This window comes from Onthophagus taurus, chromosome 11 (assembly GCF_036711975.1).
Source record: "Onthophagus taurus isolate NC chromosome 11, IU_Otau_3.0, whole genome shotgun sequence".
Lineage (NCBI taxonomy): Eukaryota > Metazoa > Arthropoda > Insecta > Coleoptera > Scarabaeidae > Onthophagus > Onthophagus taurus.
Window position 1 is genome coordinate 30,625,987 of NC_091976.1, and position 20,619 is coordinate 30,646,605.

General features: G+C 32.2%; 1 protein-coding gene and 1 long non-coding RNA gene across 3 annotated transcripts in view; both read right to left on the reverse strand.

The window, feature by feature from the left end:
• LOC111420760 (uncharacterized) overlaps positions 1-20,619 on the reverse strand; it is a 155,454-nt gene that overhangs the window by 123,884 nt on the left and 10,951 nt on the right. The gene's annotated exons all lie outside the window — the stretch shown is intronic.
• LOC111420757 (uncharacterized) lies at positions 1,675-19,045 on the reverse strand. 2 transcript variants are annotated; one of them, XM_071200247.1, is made up of 5 exons: positions 12,413-13,077; positions 7,361-7,911; positions 7,223-7,303; positions 6,884-7,165; positions 1,675-2,049 (listed from the first exon to the last, which is right to left on the reverse strand). In XM_071200247.1, the coding sequence occupies exons 2-5, from the start codon at positions 7,416-7,418 to the stop codon at positions 1,727-1,729; spliced, it is 744 nt and encodes a 247-aa protein (XP_071056348.1). In that variant the 5' UTR covers positions 7,419-7,911; positions 12,413-13,077; the 3' UTR covers positions 1,675-1,726. The 2 variants fall into 2 exon arrangements, 1 of the variants encoding a protein (XP_071056348.1); XR_011641975.1 differs by lacking the exons at positions 1,675-2,049; positions 6,884-7,165; positions 7,223-7,303 and adding exons at positions 13,206-14,140; positions 18,501-19,045 and having other exon boundaries at positions 7,573-7,911; positions 12,413-13,147.

Consider the following 20,619-nt stretch of genomic DNA (forward strand, 5'->3'; position numbering starts at 1 on the left):
CTAAAGTATTCTCTTTTTAATGCAAAAAGCCGTTTTGAAAAATCACTTTCAGTTCTTGAGAAATAAATTTTTGAAATGATCGACAATTTTTTCGAATTTTGCAATTTTTGCCGATTAAGTTTTAAAAATTCGTATAAAATCCAGTTCTTGGAATATGAGTATGAAAATTTTCCAAACTGTTAATAAAAGTGTCTTCTTTGCAATGAACCAACCCGTTTTGCAAAATAGCTTTTAGTTTTTGAGTAAACAATATTTGAAGTTTTGATAAAATTTACGATGTTGCAATTTTTATCGATAATTTTAAAAATTCGCTATAAAATTAATTTCTTGAAGGATTATTGTGCAAATATCACCAATTATTAATTAAAGTATTCTCTTTTTAATGCAAAAAGCCGTTTTGAAAAATCACTTTCAGTTCTTGAGAAATAAATTTTTGAAATGATCGACAATTTTTTCGAATTTTGCAATTTTTGCCGATTAAGTTTTAAAAATTCGTATAAAATCCAGTTCTTGGAATATGAGTGTGAAAATTTCCTAAAGTGTTAATAAAAGTGTCTTCTTTCCAATGAACCAACCCGTTTTGAAAAATAACTTTTCGTTTTTGAGAAAATAATATTTGAAGTTTTGATAAAATTTACGATGTTGCAATTTTCATCGATAATTTTCAAAATTCGCTATAAAATTAATTTCTTGAAGGATCCTTGTGGAAATATCACCAATTATTAATCAAAAAGCATCAAAAAGTTCATTTTGTATCTTGGATCCAAATAAGTTGACATATCTTATCAGCTTTCTTATTAATTTCATTTTTATTCAAATATCGCAATAATGTGGCAATATTAGAAATTATAGCCATAATGGCCGGATAGTTATGCCGGATAAACGGATATCCGGCCGAAGGGGATGCCGAATATCCTGTCTATTTCGCAAAATCACTATCCGTTCCATCACTACCTTAGAGTGTCTCCCAAGATTTTTATTAAAATTAAATTACATCGACATATCAGATCAAATCAAAATAGTGGAAATTCGTAACGTCAATGAGTCGATTTGGAAGCGTTTCATCAAAATTGGAAAAAAAAGTGTCAGGTGTGATCGACGTTGGTTAAATCGACAGGGACAATACATACGAATTTATTAAAATCCCAGCAATTATCGGGGCTCCGGTGGTAATTGGATCCGCATGTAAATTTTGCCGCAAAATAAAAGTTGAAACCCCCATTCGATTTAACAATGTGACACCAGCACAATTTCGAGTTAATTACTCCCCGTAAAATTAATATCGTTGAATATCGCGAATCCGAGATGAGATAATTTTCGTCCTGTCACCGACACATCTCCGCTTTATCCAAGACATATCCGCAAGGAAATCCGAAGGAAAACGTCTCGTCTTGGGAAGTTGTATTGTGAACCGGGTATAAAATAATGTAATTTGTTTTTGAAAGTAATTTAGGAAGCGAAGGAATGCACCTGAGGCGGGATCCTCTCGAGAACTAAATCAATTCTATAGTCCTTTCGCATAGGAAGCGGATTCCTTGAAGTTGTGGTGACCCAGATGGGGGAACTTCCTGGCCATAACTTCACGGAAACACTGAGAGATTACATTTTCCAAATTTGGCTCGAAACTTTGTATACACTATCTACTAACAAAGGGTAACACCAACAATTATCTAATCCTTTCAAAACAATTATATTCTACACTCGTTTTAACATATTACAACAAATTTTAACATGATCCAAATGGTGCTGGACCAAGACGAGTTCTTGCGCTTACAAATCCTCCGCTAACCCCTCTATATTCTGATTCAACAATTATTTCGACTTCTTTACAATAATTGTTATCGGCGGAATAATCGTATATATATTCAAATCCTTGCATGGAACCGTAATGTAAACGTTCTTCGGTGTTGATATCTTTGATTTCGATAAAAAATACAAAAGCGCAAGTGTCGTAATCGATTGGAGTCCACCATTTAATATGTAATGTATTAGTTACTGTTAATCGTAAGTTTCTAATTGGACCGATGTCGATGTGTGGATCAAATTTATCTAAAAATAAAAAAAAATATTATAATATCTGTTTTGTATTTTAAATATTAATATGAAGGAGTCACCACTAGAGATGAAATGTGTGAAACTATTTTAATATAAAGAAAGTTAATGGAAAAATAATGTACATTTGTACGTTTTACCCTTCTGACTATATAAAAAATGCTATAAGAATGACGAAACATTTATTACGATGTTTAAAATGCCTAGTAGGCGTAAAACAAATGTTTGACAAAGAGCAAAAATGGAGAAGATTTCTTCTATTTTATTTTCAACTAGTACTTCTATTTCTTCAACGATTATAGAAAATATTTGTGACAGGCGATAGAAAACTAGTTGCCCAAGAGATGCTAGATCAACTATTGAATTTGCCATTGTTGAATCATCTCTTAGCTTACAGTGTGGTGGTTGGAGCAACAAAAGCAACGAAAATTACAAACATATTTCTGTTTATGGATGCATTACTCATACGCAAAATTTGTTAATTAGAGACATTTCAAAAATGAAAACCATGTCTACTATTATGGAAGATGTTAAGGCTGTAATCAAAGAAATTAACAATTCTTTGAAATACTATGCTAACAAATATTTGATGAAGTTTTGGGAGAAGTTGGCACTGAAAAATTCTTTGCTATAGTAACCGATAATGCCAGTGCAATGGTTAAAGCAAAAAATATACTTTATGAAAATTATTGTTTTGAAAACTATTTGTATTAATTGTCTTTAATAAAACTGCAAACCGTTTAATTAATTCCTCATTCACTCCTGTGATCGCACTGGATAGCAATGGATTAATTATTATTATTATATTTCTAATCTTCATAAAATAACCTTTAAAATGAGTCCAAACTTGACGCATTTATCTCAAAAAACCAAAAAGTACGAACTTTCAACTTTTAATTTTGACATATTAGTCAACTTCATAAAAAATCCTTTCAAATGAGTCCAAACTCGACGTATTTAACTTTAATATTAACGGAAATACAATCACTTCCGGTTTGAAACGTCAACGTCAATTTTGACATATTTGTCATCTTCATTAAAAAACCTTTAAAATGAGTCCAAAGATGACCCACTTATCTAAAAAAACAAAAAAGTTTGAATAAAAAACATTAAACCCGAAGTTGGTAACAATGAAGATAGCAATTTAATTATTAAATATTAATACTAACCTTAATTTTTTTTATTATATTTTTGTTTTTGTGGCAAATATTAAGACATTTTATAAAAATTAAGAAGTATAGCCATCATTATTATTATTATATTTCTAATCTTCATAAAATAACCTTTAAAATGAGTCCAAACTTGACGCATTTATCTCAAAAAACCAAAAAGTTCGAACTTTCAACTTTTAATTTTGACATATTAGTCAACTTCATGAAAAATCCTTTCAAATGAGTCCAAACTCGACGTATTTAACTTTAATATTAACGGAAATACAATCACTTCCGGTTTGAAACGTCAACCTCAATTTTGACATATTTGTCATCTTCATTAAAAAACCTTTAAAATGAGTCCAAAGATGACCCACTTATCTCAAAAAACAGAAAAGTTAGAATAAAAAAACATTAAACCCGAAGTTGGCAACAATGAAGATAGCAATTTAATTATTAAATATTAATACCAACTTTAATTTTTTTTATTATATTTTTGTTTTTGTGGCAAATATTAAGACATTTTATAAAAATTAAGAAGTATAGCCATCATTATTATTATTATATTTCTAATCTTCATAAAATAACCTTTAAAGTGAGTCCAAACTTGACGCATTTTTTTCAAAAAACCAAAAAGTTCGAACTTTCAACTTTTAATTTTGACATATTAGTCAACTTCATGAAAAATCCTTTCAAATGAATCCAAACTCGACGTATTTAACTTTAATATTAACGGAAATACAATCACTTCCGGTTTGAAACGTCAACGTCAAATTTGACATATTTGTCATCTTCATTAAAAAACCTTTAAAATGAGTCCAAAGATGACCTACTTATCTCAAAAAACAGAAAAGTTAGAATAAAAAAACATTAAACCCGAAGTTGGCAACAATGAAGATAGCAATTTAATTATTAAATATTAATACCAACCTTAATTTTTTTTATTATATTTTTGTTTTTGTGGCAAATATTAAGACATTTTATAAAAATTAAGAAGTATAGCCATCATTATTATTATTATATTTCTAATCTTCATAAAATAACCTTTAAAATGAGTCCAAACTTGACGCATTTATCTCAAAAAACCACAAAGTTCGAACTTTCACCTTTTAATTTTGACATATTAGTCAACTTCATAAAAAATCCTTTCAAATGAGTCCAAACTCGACGTATTTAACTTTAATATTAACGGAAATACAATCACTTCCGGTTTGAAACGTCAACGTCAATTTTGACATATTTGTCATCTTCATTAAAAAACCTTTAAAATGAGTCCAAAGATGACCCACTTATCTCAAAAAACAGAAAAGTTAGAATAAAAAAACATTAAACACGAAGTTGGCAACAATGAAGATAGCAATTTAATTTTTCAATATTAATACCAACCTTAATTCTTTATTTTTTTTTATTATATTTTTGTTGTGGCAAATATTAAGACATTTTATAAAAATTAAGAATATGTTCAAATGACATTGACATTTTAAACCGGAAGTTGCTTATATCTCGAGTAATATTGGAATTAAACGTATCATGTTTGGACTCATTTCGAAGGATTTTTTACGACGATTACAAATATGTTAAAATTGACGATGACAGTTTTAACCGGAAGTTGACCATAACTATATTAATATTGAAGATAAATATGTCGTGTTTGTACTCATTTTAAAGGATTTTTAATGAAGATTACAAGTATGTCAAAATTAAGGTTGACATTTTAAATCTGAAGTTAGTTATCATATAATAGACAAATGGGCAACTTCATGGTGTTCTTTTATGATGTATTCTTTATTAAAAAGTACCTTTAAAATGAGTCCAAACATGATGTTGCTAGATATCACTATGTAATTTAATTTTTCAATATTAATACCAACCTTAATTTTTTATTTTTTTTTATTATATTTTTGTTTTTGTGGCAAATATTAAGACATTTTATAAATATTAAGAATATGTTAAAATGACATTGACATTTCAAACCGGAAGTTACTTATATCTCGAGTAATATTGGAATTAAACGTATCATGTTTGGACTCATTTCAAAGGATTTTTTACGACGATTACAAATATGTCAAAATTGACGTTGACATTCTTAACCGGAAGTTGACCGTAACTTCATTAATATTGAAGATAAATATGTCGTGTTTGTACTCATTTTAAAGGATTTCTAATGAAGATTACAACTATGTCAAAATTGAGGTTGACACTTTTATAACTGAAGTTAATCTAGTGTTAGTTACTTTTTCTTTTTATATTTAACGTGTTTTTTGGGTCATTTCACATTTATTAAAAAAATTGTCTCTATAAATAGATAATATGAGAAATGTTAATCTATTTGTAGAGTCTCTCGCTTAGTGATGTATCTTCATAATTTAAAAAGTATTCTTGATACAAAATATGCATTGCAGATATACTCTATCACCTAATAAACCCTATCGTTAAATACATAACCCAACTAGAAGGAGATAAACCAAGGTTAAGCCAAGTAGCTGTATGTTTTTATGAGTTTTAAAGTCATTTTGAAACAGCCCTTTCTTCAAGTCCTTTGCTTAACCAAGAGGTAAGGGATGTAAAAAACTTTTTAGTTGAGGGAAAGCAAATGGGAGTAAATCCTATCAATCTTGCTGCAAATATTTTAGGTTCAAACTTTAATGGAATTCATCTTAATAGAGAAGAACAAATACAAGGAACAGAGTTTATAGATGATATGGCTACCGTAACAAGCCCAGATGAGCCTGCAGAGGTAATGGCAGAATTGGCAGCTCTAAAAAAAGGGTTATTTGGAAAACCATAATATGTTTTAAAATCCATGGAAAAGCTACATCCTGATGTATGGTGGAAGGGGACTTGTTTTGGGTCGACATTAAGTAAAGTAGCGGTCAAAATACTAAGTATGCCTGCGTCGAGTGTAGCAACAGAAAGAAACTTCAACATCTACAGCTTTTTCACACTGCGAAAAAAAATGGGCTTACGGCTGAACGAGGTGGAAAAAAAATATTCATTGCTCATAATTTCAAATGATTAGATTCTGCCACCAAGGTTAATGAAGACAATTTTTAATATTATCTTAATTTATTCTAATATACTCTTAATTTTTGTTCTTCGAAAATTTTCCACCTCTAATCTAATAATATTCATCTCTAATACCGAGCATATGATGCAGTAGTTACTTACTTACTAAAATAAATCCAACCCACTCTTTCCTTTATCATATAATTACTTGCAGAAGACTTAAAGAAAATGTGTTAAGTCTGCAGGTAGAAAGAATTATTATAACGCAGGTTGATGGCGGCAATGAAGTTCGCAAATAACATAGAGAAGTGGAAAAATTTTGTTTCAAATAGGCACTGGTAAATAGAGAACTAGAAGGGAGAACCTCAACATCTACAGGTATAAATAGGATTGATTATAACGTTGATGCCGATGATTAAAAGAAACTTGGTTAACACGGATTGTGATGCCTCGGTCGCAAGCAACCTCAACTTATTAAAGTAATTAAGAAATTTACATCATATCTTACATTCTCTCGGCTAATATTAAAAAGGGATAATGCATAATTTGATTTGATAAAGTTGAGGTTGTTTGCGACCGAGGAGCTGCAATTGATCCTATTAAAACACACGGATTGTAATGTCTCGGCCGTCAGTGACCTTGGATTAATAAAGTACGTAAATAAACAAAATTACCAGTTAATTGATTTGAACTATACCCTGTTCCTTGAATCCCATTATAAATCGGTATTATATCCAATAAAATTAGTTTGCAAAGAGCTCTTCCTTCCCAATAATTATACGATTGATTTAAATATTTATTGGTAGTTTCTTGAAAAACGGCCCTATTTAATTGTTGGTAATAAACGGTTTTGTAATCTAAATCGCAATTTTCATATCCCAACGGAGGAGTGTAAGAAACTTTCATTTCCGTATCGGTTACTTCTATTAAAATATTTTGAACCGATCCAATTGGTCCTAAAAAAAGAAATTGTTTATAACATATTTAATAAATCTAATAATCGAAATAGCTACCAGTACAAAGAGCTTCATCATTTTCCACCCAATTTTTTTTCAACCAAGATTTATTTTCTTTTTGATCCGGCGGTGTAAGATCTAAAATAAATGGTAATTAATTAAATTAAGAAATTTTTGTGTAGTTTCGTAACAAACCGCCGCTAATTTTTTCGAAAAGAAAAATTAAATTAACCAGGATTATAAACGATCTCATTGTAATGTACTAAGTAAATCTTAAATAATTTTGGAATTTTTATAACAAATTTTTAGAGATGATAGATTATTTATAAGAGGTTTTAAGATAAGATACTTAAAAATAAAATCAATGAGTCAATAAAATTGTTGGAATTATCAATATAAACACATCATTTCAAGTACTAAATAAACTTTATTATCAATTTATTAACAGGAAAGTTTAATTTGTGAAGAAACAGATCCTCCACTAACACCTCTGAATAACGATTCAACTCGTACGATAACAGTCTTGCAGTTAGCGTTATTTGCTACATAATCATATTTATATTCATAACCTTGAACTATATCACTATTTAAAACATTCCCGGTATTAGCATCGGTTATTTCTACATTAAAAATAACACTGCAAGTTTCGTAATCAATAGGAGTCCACCATCTAATTTGTAAAACGTTTGTTGATTGTAAACGAAGGTTTCTAACAGGTCCTATATCAATAAGATCATCAAATTTATCTGCAAAAAAAATTATATTAAATTTATTAAACTAAAACTACCGCAATTAAAAATCCTGAAGACACCCGAAACTTTCTAGGTCTAGTGTTAGTTCTAGTTTTAGTTCAATAAAAAATAACAATCTAGTGTTGAGTAACAACTAAAACTAGAATTAGCACCAAAACTAACACTAGATCTAGAACTAGAAACATTCGGGTTTAGCCGTGAGTCTCTCAAGACGGCTAAACCCGAATGATTCTAGTTCTAGATCTAGTGTTAGTTCTAGTTTTATACTAGCACTATCACTAGAACTAACACAAGACCTAGAACTAGAATCATTCGGGTTTAGCCGTCTTAAGAGACGTGTGGCTAAATCCGAATATTTCTAGTTCTCGGTCTAGTGTTAGTTCTAGTATTGCACTAGCACTGTCACTAGAACTAACACAAGACCTAAAACTAGAATCATTCGGGTTTAGCCGTCTTGAGAGACATGCGGCTAAACCTGAATGTTTCTAGTTCTAGGTCTAATGTTAGTTCTAAAATTGCACTAGCACTATCACTAGAATTAATACAAGACCTAGAAACATTCGGGTTTAGCCGTGCGTCTTCAGACGCACCGATACTTTCCAAACCCGACACTTTTTTTCATCAGTTTTAGTGATATCATTTGGGTTTAACCGTCTTGAGAGGCGTGCGGCTAAACCCGAATGTTTCTAGTTTCTAGGTCTTGTGTTAGTTTTAGTGATAGTGCTAGTGCAATTCCAGAACTCGTTTAGCTGTGCCTCTTCAGACGCACCGATACTTTCTAGTTCTACACTGAGGGAAATTATTCTTGACTATCAAGAAAAATTTATTCTTGAATGTATTTCTTAGAAACAAGTATAAGATTCTCTTAAAACAAAAACATTTTTTTGTTTTAAGAAGAATAGAAATATTATCGAATGAAGTATCTCATATTCTTAGCATCGAAGAATATCAATTCTTTGTGTCAAAAAATTCATTCTTGCGTCAATAATTTATAATACTCAAATGAAGAATTATACAAGATTGTTGTTACATGAATAAGTTTTTCTAAAAAGAAAGATACGTTATTCTTGACATAAGAAATCTATTCTCGGTAGGAAAATGGGATTGTTGTCGCAACACTAAGATACTCTTTTTCAAGATGATTGATTTACTTTCACTAAAAAATTCGTTTTCTTGAGAATCAAGAATATCTGTATACATGCTTTGAGAATATGAGGTTTTTCTTCACTCAACAAAATGATCTTCTTGTAGATATACAAGAATATGATAAGCTTGTGCCAAGAGTAATAATCTTCGTTCAAGAATATATTTCTCTCAGTGTAGGCTCTAAACCCGAATGTTTCTAGTTCTAATATTAGTTCTAGAATTGCACTAGCACTATCACTAGAACTAATACAAGATCTAGAACTAGAATCATTAGGGTTTAGCCGTCTTGAGAGACGTGCGGTTAAACCCAAATGTTTCTAGTTCTCGGCCTAGTGTTAGTTCTAGTATTGCACTAGCACTATCACTAGAGCTAATACAAGATCTAGAACTAGAATCATTAGGGTTTAGCCGTCTTGAGAGACGTGCGGCTAAACCCAAATGTTTCTAGTTCTCGGCCTAGTGTTAGTTCTAGTATTGCACTAGCACTATCACTAGAACTAATACAAGATCTAGAACTAGAATCATTAGGGTTTAGCCGTCTTGAGAGACGTGCGGCTAAACCCAAATGATTCTAGTTCTCGGGCTAGTGTTAGTTCTAGTATTGCACTAGCACTATCACTAGAACTAACACAAGACCTAGAACTAGAATCATTCGGGTTTAGCCGCCTTGAGAGACGTGCGACTAAACCCAAATGATTCTAGTTCTTGGCCTAGTGTTAGTTCTAGTTTTACACTAGCACTATCACTAGAACTAACACAAGACCTAGAACTAGAATCATTCGGGTTTAGCCGTCTTGAGAGACGTGCGGCTAAACCCGAATGTTTCTAGTTCTAGGTCTAATATTAGTTCTAGAATTGCACTAGCACTATCACTAGAACTAATACAAGATCTAGAACTAGAATCATTAGGGTTTAGCCGTCTTGAGAGACGTGCGGCTAAACCCAAATGTTTCTAGTTCTCGGCCTAGTGTTAGTTCTAGTATTGCACTAGCACTATCACTAGAGCTAATACAAGATCTAGAACTAGAATCATTAGGGTTTAGCCGTCTTGAGAGACGTGCGGCTAAACCCAAATGTTTCTAGTTCTCGGCCTAGTGTTAGTTCTAGTATTGCACTAGCACTATCACTAGAGCTAATACAAGATCTAGAACTAGAATCATTAGGGTTTAGCCGTCTTGAGAGACGTGCGGCTAAACCCAAATGATTCTAGTTCTTGGCCTAGTGTTAGTTCTAGTTTTACACTAGCACTATCACTAGAACTAACACAAGACCTAGAACTAGAATCATCCGGGTTTAGCCATCTTGAGAGACGTGCGGCTAAACCCGAATGTTTCTAGTTCTAATATTAGTTCTAGAATTGCACTACCACTATCACTAGAACTAATACAAGATCTAGAACTAGAATCATTAGGGTTTAGCCGTCTTGAGAGACGTGCGGCTAAACCCAAATGATTCTAGTTCTCGGGCTAGTGTTAGTTCTAGTATTGCACTAGCACTATCACTAGAACTAACACAAGACCTAGAACTAGAATCATTCGGGTTTAGCCGTCTTGAGAGACGTGCGGCTAAACCCGAATGTTTCTAGTTCTAATATTAGTTCTAGAATTGCACTAGCACTATCACTAGAACTAATACAAGATCTAGAACTAGAATCATTAGGGTTTAGCCGCCTTGAGAGACGTGCGACTAAACCCAAATGATTCTAGTTCTTGGCCTAGTGTTAGTTCTAGTTTTACACTAGCACTATCACTAGAACTAACACAAGACCTAGAACTAGAATCATTAGGGTTTAGCCGTCTTAAAAGACGTGCGGCTAAACCCGAATGTTTCTAGTTCTAGGTCTAATATTAGTTCTAGAATTGCACTAGCACTATCACTAGAACTAATACAAGATCTAGAACTAGAATCATTAGGGTTTAGCCGTCTTGAGAGACGTGCGGCTAAACCCAAATGTTTCTAGTTCTCGGCCTAGTGTTAGTTCTAGTATTGCACTAGCACTATCACTAGAACTAATACAAGATCTAGAACTAGAATCATTAGGGTTTAGCCGCCTTGAGAGACGTGCGACTAAACCCAAATGATTCTAGTTCTCGGCCTAGTGTTAGTTCTAGTATTGCACTAGCACTATCACTAGAGCTAATACAAGATCTAGAACTAGAATCATTAGGGTTTAGCCGTCTTGAGAGACGTGCGGCTAAACCCAAATGATTCTAGTTCTTGGCCTAGTGTTAGTTCTAGTTTTACACTAGCACTATCACTAGAACTAACACAAGACCTAGAACTAGAATCATTCGGGTTTAGCCATCTTGAGAGACGTGCGGCTAAACCCGAATGTTTCTAGTTCTAATATTAGTTCTAGAATTGCACTACCACTATCACTAGAACTAATACAAGATCTAGAACTAGAATCATTAGGGTTTAGCCGTCTTGAGAGACGTGCGGCTAAAACCGAATGTTTCTAGTTCTAATATTAGTTCTAGAATTGCACTAGCACTATCACTAGAACTAATACAAGATTTAGAACTAGAATCATTAGGGTTTAGCCGTCTTGAGAGACGTGCGGCTAAACCCAAATGTTTTTAATTCTCGGCCTAGTGTTAGTTCCAGTATTGCACTAGCACTATCACTAGAGCGAATACACGATCTAGAACTAGAATCATTAGGGTTTAGCAGCCTTGAAAGACGTGCGACTAAACCCAAATGATTCTAGTTCTCGGCCTGGTGTTAATTCTAGTTTTACACTAGCACTATCACTAGAACTAACACAAGACCTAGAACTAGAATCATTCAGGTTTAGCCATCTTGAGAGACGTGCGGCTAAACCCGAATGTTTCTAGTTCTAATATTAGTTCTAGAATTGCACTAGTACTATCACTAGAACTAATACAAGATCTAGAACTAGAATCATTAGGGTTTAGCCGTCTTGAGAGACGTGCGGCTAAACCCAAATGATTCTAGTTCTTGGCCTAGTATTAGTTCTAGTTTTACACTAGCACTATCACTAGAACTAACACAAGACCTAGAACTAGAATCATTCGGGTTTAGCCGTCTTGAGAGACGTGCGGCTAAACCCGAATGTTTCTAGTTCTAGGTCTAATGTTAGTTCTAGTATTGTACTAACACTGTCACTAAAACAAACACAAGACCTTTTAAGTCTACTGTTAGTTCTAGTGCTGGGTTGGTTCCAGATTTAGCTGTTATTCAGCGTGAGGTTGTTTTTATATTACTAAAAGTAGCACTAACACTAGACAGCTAAACCCGAATGCTTCTAGTTCTAAGTCTAATGTTAGTTTTAGGACTAGTTAATTTCTTATTAAAATTAAAAGTTATGATAAAAAAATATTTATACCTGTAAATTGATTACTTTGATGAGTTTCTCCTTGTGATGTTCCATAATATGGTGTTATATCGATGTTTACTAATTTACAAAGAACGTGTTCGTTAAAATAATTATAAGATTCGTACAAATTTTTAGTGGTCGTCTCTTGATACGTTGCAAGATTAACACCATTCCAATACTGGATCTTATAATCCAAATTACATCCTTCATATCCATTTGGGGCAGAATAAGACACGCTCATATCAGTTGAAGTAACTCGAATCATTAAATTGGTAATTGCTCCTAAAGGTCCGCTACATTGTCTCGTTCCATTTTGAGGAGGATTAGCTAAGCTAATTTGGAAAAGACCAACAACGAAAAGAACACCGAATAGTTTCATTTTGATGATGCAACTAGTTTAGAATCTAACGCAATTTGTGCCTTTATACACTCACTTAAAAAGCAAAAAAAAGGTAAAATAAACATGTCGATTAAGTGGTTATATTACGTAACTTTTGATACGAAATGATAAGTTGTTGAATTGAGGGGAAAAACTTGGTGACAAACATCGTATCAATAAAAATTGGGGCCACAAATTTGTATTCAGCTCGTTCTCGCATTTGAAATGTAAATTTTTTGGGGGGTTTCCCCCAGAGATTTCAATAATCAAAAGTGGCGAAAGTTAGAGTTTACGTTACGTTATAACTTATTTTATTTTCTAACATTTAATAATAAAGTAAAAACTGTATAAGCAGCTTTTAATATCTAAAAAGAATTAATTAAGACATTATATCATAAAAAATAAAAACTATTTTATTATTACCCCGACAAAAGTGTTGGCCGAAAACGTTTCAACTTTAAGAGCTTTTAAAACGATAGGTTTTTGAGCTCTCATAATTATCATTCTTATATATTTTTGTACAACAACAGGTTTTGTATGCCACTCAATATGATATGCATCAACAGCAACACCCAAACTTTCATCGATTAAAGTTTGTCCATAATGGCACACTAAATAAATTAAAACCAACCATCCAAATAAATGCATACTAAACCTTAACCATTCCCCAAAATTATCAACGGTTATTAAAACAAACCCCAAAATGCTTATAACAAACGATGTTAGTGTCCTATGCGCAATAAGTTGTGTTCCAAACGCATCGTTAACTTCATTTACGTATTCGATTATAGCCGTGTGATATTGAATAATTTTTTCTACCTTAATTTCGATATTAGGTACATTTCCTGGTTGAATCGATAATATATGTCGTCTAAGTTCTCTTAAATGTCCAATAACGTGCGATATAATACTACAAACCAGCGTGGTTATTGTAACAATAACTATCGTAGTAACGCTCGCCAAATATGCAGTGTAAATGGCAACGATTTCAAATATAGGTGATTTATCGAATGGAAACGGGAGCCGATACGGCAAGATCATACCGCAAGGAATGTTATATTTTTGCATTCGTATTGGTTTGTTAGTTTCGCAATATTTCACAAATATAAAAGGCATAAAGGTATAAATTAACGTCCCCAAAATGGAGTAAGCGAAAAAGAATTTCGAATATAAAATAGCATCTCCATCGATTTTTAACATATTTAAATTCGAGTATTTTTTGAATTGGTCTAAATTATCGACCAATCTTTTTATTTTTTCAGCGTTACGTAAGAAACAAACTCCTAATTGAAACATACCGAAAATACAAATGTTTGCCAATAAAACTTGAGCTTCTTCTGCCATTGTCATATCAGAATCTAATAAAATAAAATTAAATCAAAAAATTAATATGAGTTAATAGACTTGAATGGGTTGAGTTTTTAGAAATACAATTAAAATTAGAAACTTCTATTTAAATTTTTTTTAACATACAAATTAAAAGCATAAAATTGATGAGCTTGATGATTTGTGCTTTTCATTGCAGATTTAAAAGTTGTGTCGATATCAGTCCTGATTTCACGCAGGCAGAGTTGGAAGAGGATGGCGACGATTACATGATAGAAGATTTAGATGATCTGAAGAAGATCCTGACGAGTTCAGTAAACTTTAAGATAAAGAGCAAAGATTAAGTTAAGTGCAAACGAGTGAATATCATGTAAAAGCCACCAAAGAAAAGATTTGGAGATGTTTTATCAATGAAGGTATAAAATTGCATCATTTTAAGATTCTGCCAAATTATGCAACAGATCGTGACGAGAACCACAACTGTTCTAGGAATGAAGCAAGTTTGAATTCAATTCCAAGGGATATTTAGTCAGTTCAAAATATATTTTGTCAGCAAAAAAACCGCTGTGATGTATGTCCATAAATGCTGATAACAAAGAAATGATTCCATTTCGGTTGGCGTAAATCTGAAGATCAGGAAAGCCACGCAATAAGGCCCCAGTGTCCTATCTACCTTCCAGAAAAGATGTGGTTTAGATATTTCCTAACAGCAAGCATAAAGTCCATCCTGTATAAATTAGAGATTTAGTCTTTAATTTATGGTAAGTCTTCCAAAAGTCTAGGAAGAGTGTTTTCTAAGACATGAAGACATCATCAGGAAATGAAAATACACTAAAAGTGGCCAGGCAGCAGAAGAAAATTTTGACGTAAAATGGGAATTTTATAATGCCTTACAATTCATAGCTGGGCATTGGTAAGTTTAATCATACAAGAGGTTATAAAACGTTAAGAGTTAAGTTTAAATATTAGATCAACCAAAAGGGGAAGGAATCAACAAAAACCTCCTTTAATTGGACCAAGCTTTCGATAATACATTTTTAACTTCATCAAGGTACGCAACGAAAAAGGGGGGAACATCACACCAAAATTCCAAGAAACAAGTTTGAGACTTACATTTAGAGGTTAAAATGTAAAAATTATAAAATTAATACATTGAAGTTGAATAGGAATAGGTCCCCAAAAGGACGTCTATAAAAGGGTTAGATGTTATCCAGACCAAAAACACTAAAAATAATACCGCGACAACGTCAATAAAAGGCGCGAACCAATCGAACCAGGACGACAACTGTCTCTATGGAGAACCTAAGGAAGTAAAAATCACCAGGTTGACGGCAGACAGAGAGCTAATATTATTAGAATCCATATTGCGAGATTTAAATTAATAAAAATAAGATATAATAAAACAATAATGTGTTTTAAACTTCAGTTTCTCGCGTTTATTTTAAATTTCTTCGGTACCGGTTTCGACCTATATTAGGTCATCATCAGCCGAATCTATCTTGCTTTTGTACTTCAATTGTTTTGTAGATTCGGCTGATGATGACCTAATATAGGTCGAAACCGGCACCGAAGAAATTTAAAATAAACGCGAGAAACTGAAGTTTAAAACACATTATTGTTTTATTATATCTTATTTTTATTAACAAAGCTAAGGACCAGAAACTTACAAAACAGACCTTAACAAATTTAACCCTAACAACAATAAAAAACTCACTAATTAAAGCTAGAAAGCTACTAGATATCACTAAAAGAGCTTAATACCTACCCTATACATAAAAATATGTGATCTCTATAGATGTCTAGACGATCCATCGTGGGACTTGTGTAGATGTATGGTGTTGTCCCTTATGTGCTTCGGTACAATAAGAGTTCTTCGGCATTTGAGGAAGAAGTGTTTTATTTCCTGTTGTTGAATTATCGAAAGCTTGGTCCAATTAAAGGAGGTTTTTGTTGATTCCTTCCCCTTTTGATTGATCTCCCAATATTTAAACTTAACTTTTAATCATACACTTTTTATATATGTATATTTGTATTGCCATGGAACTTCTCCTTCCTTGTGGAAATATTGTGTATTTTCCAGTGGTACATCTTTAGCTTCCAAATTTCCGCGAAGGTAAAGATTAACTTGTAGATTCAGTAGGTCTTGTCGCCACTCTTCTGGTTATATTGTGCCATAAGAAGCGTAAAGTCGTTTAGACCGTATCATTAAAAAATTATGTAACACACATATGGCAGATACAATAAGGTTACTTTTTCAGGTTCTAATTCAATTGATCTGTGGAAACAGCATATTCAGAGATATCATGAGAGAAAAATATCTATGTGTTCTGTGGAAACACATCTGAGATAAATTTCTAATGTAACAAAAATCTCATGAGATTAATCTCCTTGTAGACACCTAGCTTGAAAGAGGACTTTTTTTCTAAATTTGCTGTATTAGCTACATAAGAAAATTACTTCAAAGTTTCATTATTTGCCATTCATTTGAGATAAGAAAATAGCAGTAGCTATGCGTAACCATGGCAACCAATTGTTTCAAATATTTTATTAAAGGCAATGATTAATTTTTGATGTCTGAAACAATTGGTTGTTATGGTTACGTCGGTTGAGATAGAAAAATGGCAGTAGCTATGCGTAACCATGGCAACCAATTGTTTCAGATATTTTATTAAAGACCATGATTAATTTTTGATGTCTGAAACAATTGGTTGTTATGGTTACGTCGGTTGAGATAGAAAAATGGCAGTAGCTATGCGTAACCATGGCAACCAATTGTTTCAGATATTTTATTAAAGACAATGATTAATTTGTGATGTCTGAAACAATTGGTTGTTATGGTTACGTCGGTTGAGATAGAAAAATGGCAGTAGCTATGCGTAACCATGGCAACCAATTGTTTCAGATATTTTATTAAAGACCATGATTAATTTTTGATGTCTGAAACAATTGGTTGTTATGGTTACGTCGGTTGAGATAGAAAAATGGCAGTAGCTATGCGTAACCATGGCAACCAATTGTTTCAGATATTTTATTAAAGACCATGATTAATTTTTGATGTCTGAAACAATTGGTTGTTATGGTTACGTCGGTTGAGATAGAAAAATGGCAGTAGCTATGCGTAACCATGGCAACCAATTGTTTCAAATATTTTATTAAAGACAATGATTAATTTTTGATATCTGAAACAGTTGGTTGTCATGGATACGCACTGCTATATTTTTTATTTCAAATGAATGGCATATAATAAAACTTTAAGGTAATTTTCTTATATAGCTAATATTAATCATTGTCTGTAATAGAATGTTTGCAACCATTGGTTGCCATGGTTACGCATGGCTACTGTTATTTTTTTTATCTCAAAAGACTGTATGTTGCAAATGGCAATTATGTTAGACTCATGTTCATTAAAACTTATCAACTTGTTTTCGACTTATAAACGTTTAGCGTTATTTTGAAACATCCTGCTGATGGACGTTATTGGTAGATGGACGGACATCCTAAATAAATGGTCGTTGGTGCAATGCAGTGATTGACAGGCTAAAGCGTTCCTCAAACGAGTTTGTTTTTGCCTTCGTTCTAAAGAACTAATTTTAATAACTTAGAAGTTACCAATTTTAATTATACAGGGTGAGTTATTAGTATCCTGGCGGGCGATAGATACTAAATCATTTGAAAAACAACTTTCATACAAAAGTTGTTTGAGTCATCAGTTTCTATTACGTAAAATTATTTTCACTTATACAGGGGTGTTCCATTTCAGCGTAACAGAGAGTTCGTAAATTTATTTAAATGGAACACCCTATATATTTCATCATTCATTGAAATCATACATCATCATTGAAACTATGTCAGACAATAGTCAAAGCCAGTAGGTAGATGATAGTATTCAAAGATATTAGATACACTATACAGGATATTTATAAAGCTTTGCTACTTTTGATGTTTTTCAAATGGCTTTTTCTTAAGTTTTTTAAATGGAACACTCTGTATATTGTGTGCTAGTTGAATTGCTCATCAAGTTCCTTTTATTTAATGATAAGTATGTCTTATGTTTAGCTTTAATAGTTTTCCTGATATATAGAATGTAAAGAAAAATATGTAATAAAATGTCATTATTAGGAAATATTGACGCTACGAGTTAGTAACATATACGGTTGTATAAACAAATGTAATTCTATTCATAATATGATAAAATATACAGAGTGTTCCATTTAAAAAAAATCTACACACTCTCTGTTACGCCTAAATGGAACACCCTGTATAAGTGAAAATAATTTTACGTAATAGAAAGTGATGAGTCAAACAACTTTTGTATAAAATATTTTTTTCTTTCTCAAACTACTAATAACTCACTCTGTATATCTAAAAAAACTTAAATTAAAATAAACATACCACTTAAACCATCAATCGATTCAGCAAAAACTGGTAAAAAAACAGGAATTAATGTAATAAAAATGTAATAGCTTTGCCATTGTTTCCATTTTAATACATGATCAACGTTTTCATTCGGCCACATATTCATCAATTTAAAAAGTTTTATATTAAACGAAAGATACTGGTGTTTTCTGATCATACTGAAAAAAAATACACTGAATCTGAAAAATTCCCAAGCGTACAATCCGTCATTGGGGTGGTTAAAACAAACCCTGTAATTCAACGGTTGGGTGTGTTAAAACTTTTAACCGTGGAAAAAACGTACATCAATCAGTGTCACTACAAAAAGAAAATTACTACGTTTCAAAAAAAAAAAGGAAAAAATAATAAAACAAGTCACAAAGATAATAGGAAAAGGGATTCACACCATTTATAAAGAATTTATATAAAACGTGATTCAAAAATCTCGAGTAATTACTATATTTTGCACTTTTATTTATATTTTTAAACTAAACCAAAACTTATTTTTCACAATTATTACAAAATTAAAATAATTCTTTTTTCTTTTACATACATTCCGGGTGTAATGGTTGAATATATATACCAGCAACACATCCAGTTGCACTTTTACCCAATTTAACACAACGTCCAGCAACTCGTTTTAAAACTTGGTACTCAACATGGCAAGTAGTTTTAGCCAAATTATCTGATTGTGAGAGATTTTCCAAGTTTCCCGAAGATTCTTCCCCAACACCTTCAACTACCAATTCTTTAGATAAAGCCGCTACCATAACTATAACGTTGGCAAGGAGAAATAAAAAAATCTGTCTACGTTTTAATGCCATTTGACGATGCGGAACTTCTTTGATACAACTTTCCAAATCCGGACGTTAATATATCTAACCAGGAAGACTTAGTAGCGGAGTTTTAATCAAGTGAACCCGTCTAAGTTTGATACGATATAATCAAGAAACTTGGAAACTTTCGATTAGTTAAATTTAAAACTTATTATAAAAGATTTTTTTGTGTAATAATGTAATGTAGTTGTTTTTAGTAAAAGAAAAACGGAACACGCGTTTTCAAGCTTGGAAAACTATCGGGGGAACTTGACACAATCATTAATTACAAGGAAAACTACAGCTCGGGAACGTGTCAGTGCTTTTCCACACTGTATAATTAATAAATATTATAAAAGCTTGACGTTCTCCCGGAAATTAATTACCGGAGCTTTGTTTTAAAACGGCGTTGTACCATCATCTTAAATTTTAACTTGATTCTAAGTAATAAAAATTTCCTTCTTTTCAACTCAACCTCGTAATTATTAAATTTTCGCACTTCCAACCGGAGGCGATTGTGGGCATCGATAAAAAGACCATCGTGAAAATTGAACGAATGCCGGAAACGAAGTGGAAATTAAAAAAGTCGCCGCAATCAGGAGCACACGTCCCGGAACATAAAAACCGCTTCGAGTTCGTTTTATTTCCGTCGATAACATCCGTCCGGTTGGTTATTTTCAGTTGCATTTCGAACCTTTATGAAATGGTTCGGTACCCAAGATGATTAGAGGAGAATTGCGATTATACTCGATTTTCGAACGTAAATTTTGCCATTGGCAATCACTACTCTTGTGTCCCTTAATCCGGTCGTTTGCCGTAATTTATCCTCCGGCACGAAATTATGGAGATTATCTCGATCGGATGTTATACGAGATCGAATTTAATTCCGTTTGGGTTTATCAGGAATGAAAATGGAATAACGAAAGGATCAATTGTTTGCAAAATTTGAATGAAAAATTAATCAATAATGTAAATAATGTCGCTTAATAATCTGGAGTGTAGGCTATTTTTAATTTTGTTATTATCGATAATAACTTATTAACGGTATATGCAGGATTCACATAAAATTACGTTCATCCGTGATTTTATTGACTTTATGGGATTTTATGAGATTATAACGGTTGTAAAATAAAAGCTGGTAATAAACCTATTTATTTAGATAACTTGTTTACTCCGGTTTATATTAAATTGTTGTGGCAACTTTTATATAAAAAGAACTCGATAAAGTGAATCTCAAATTCTTGTTTAATGAAAAACCTGTTTAAAAGATATAAGTACGAAGGCTTTCACTGCCAGTGTTA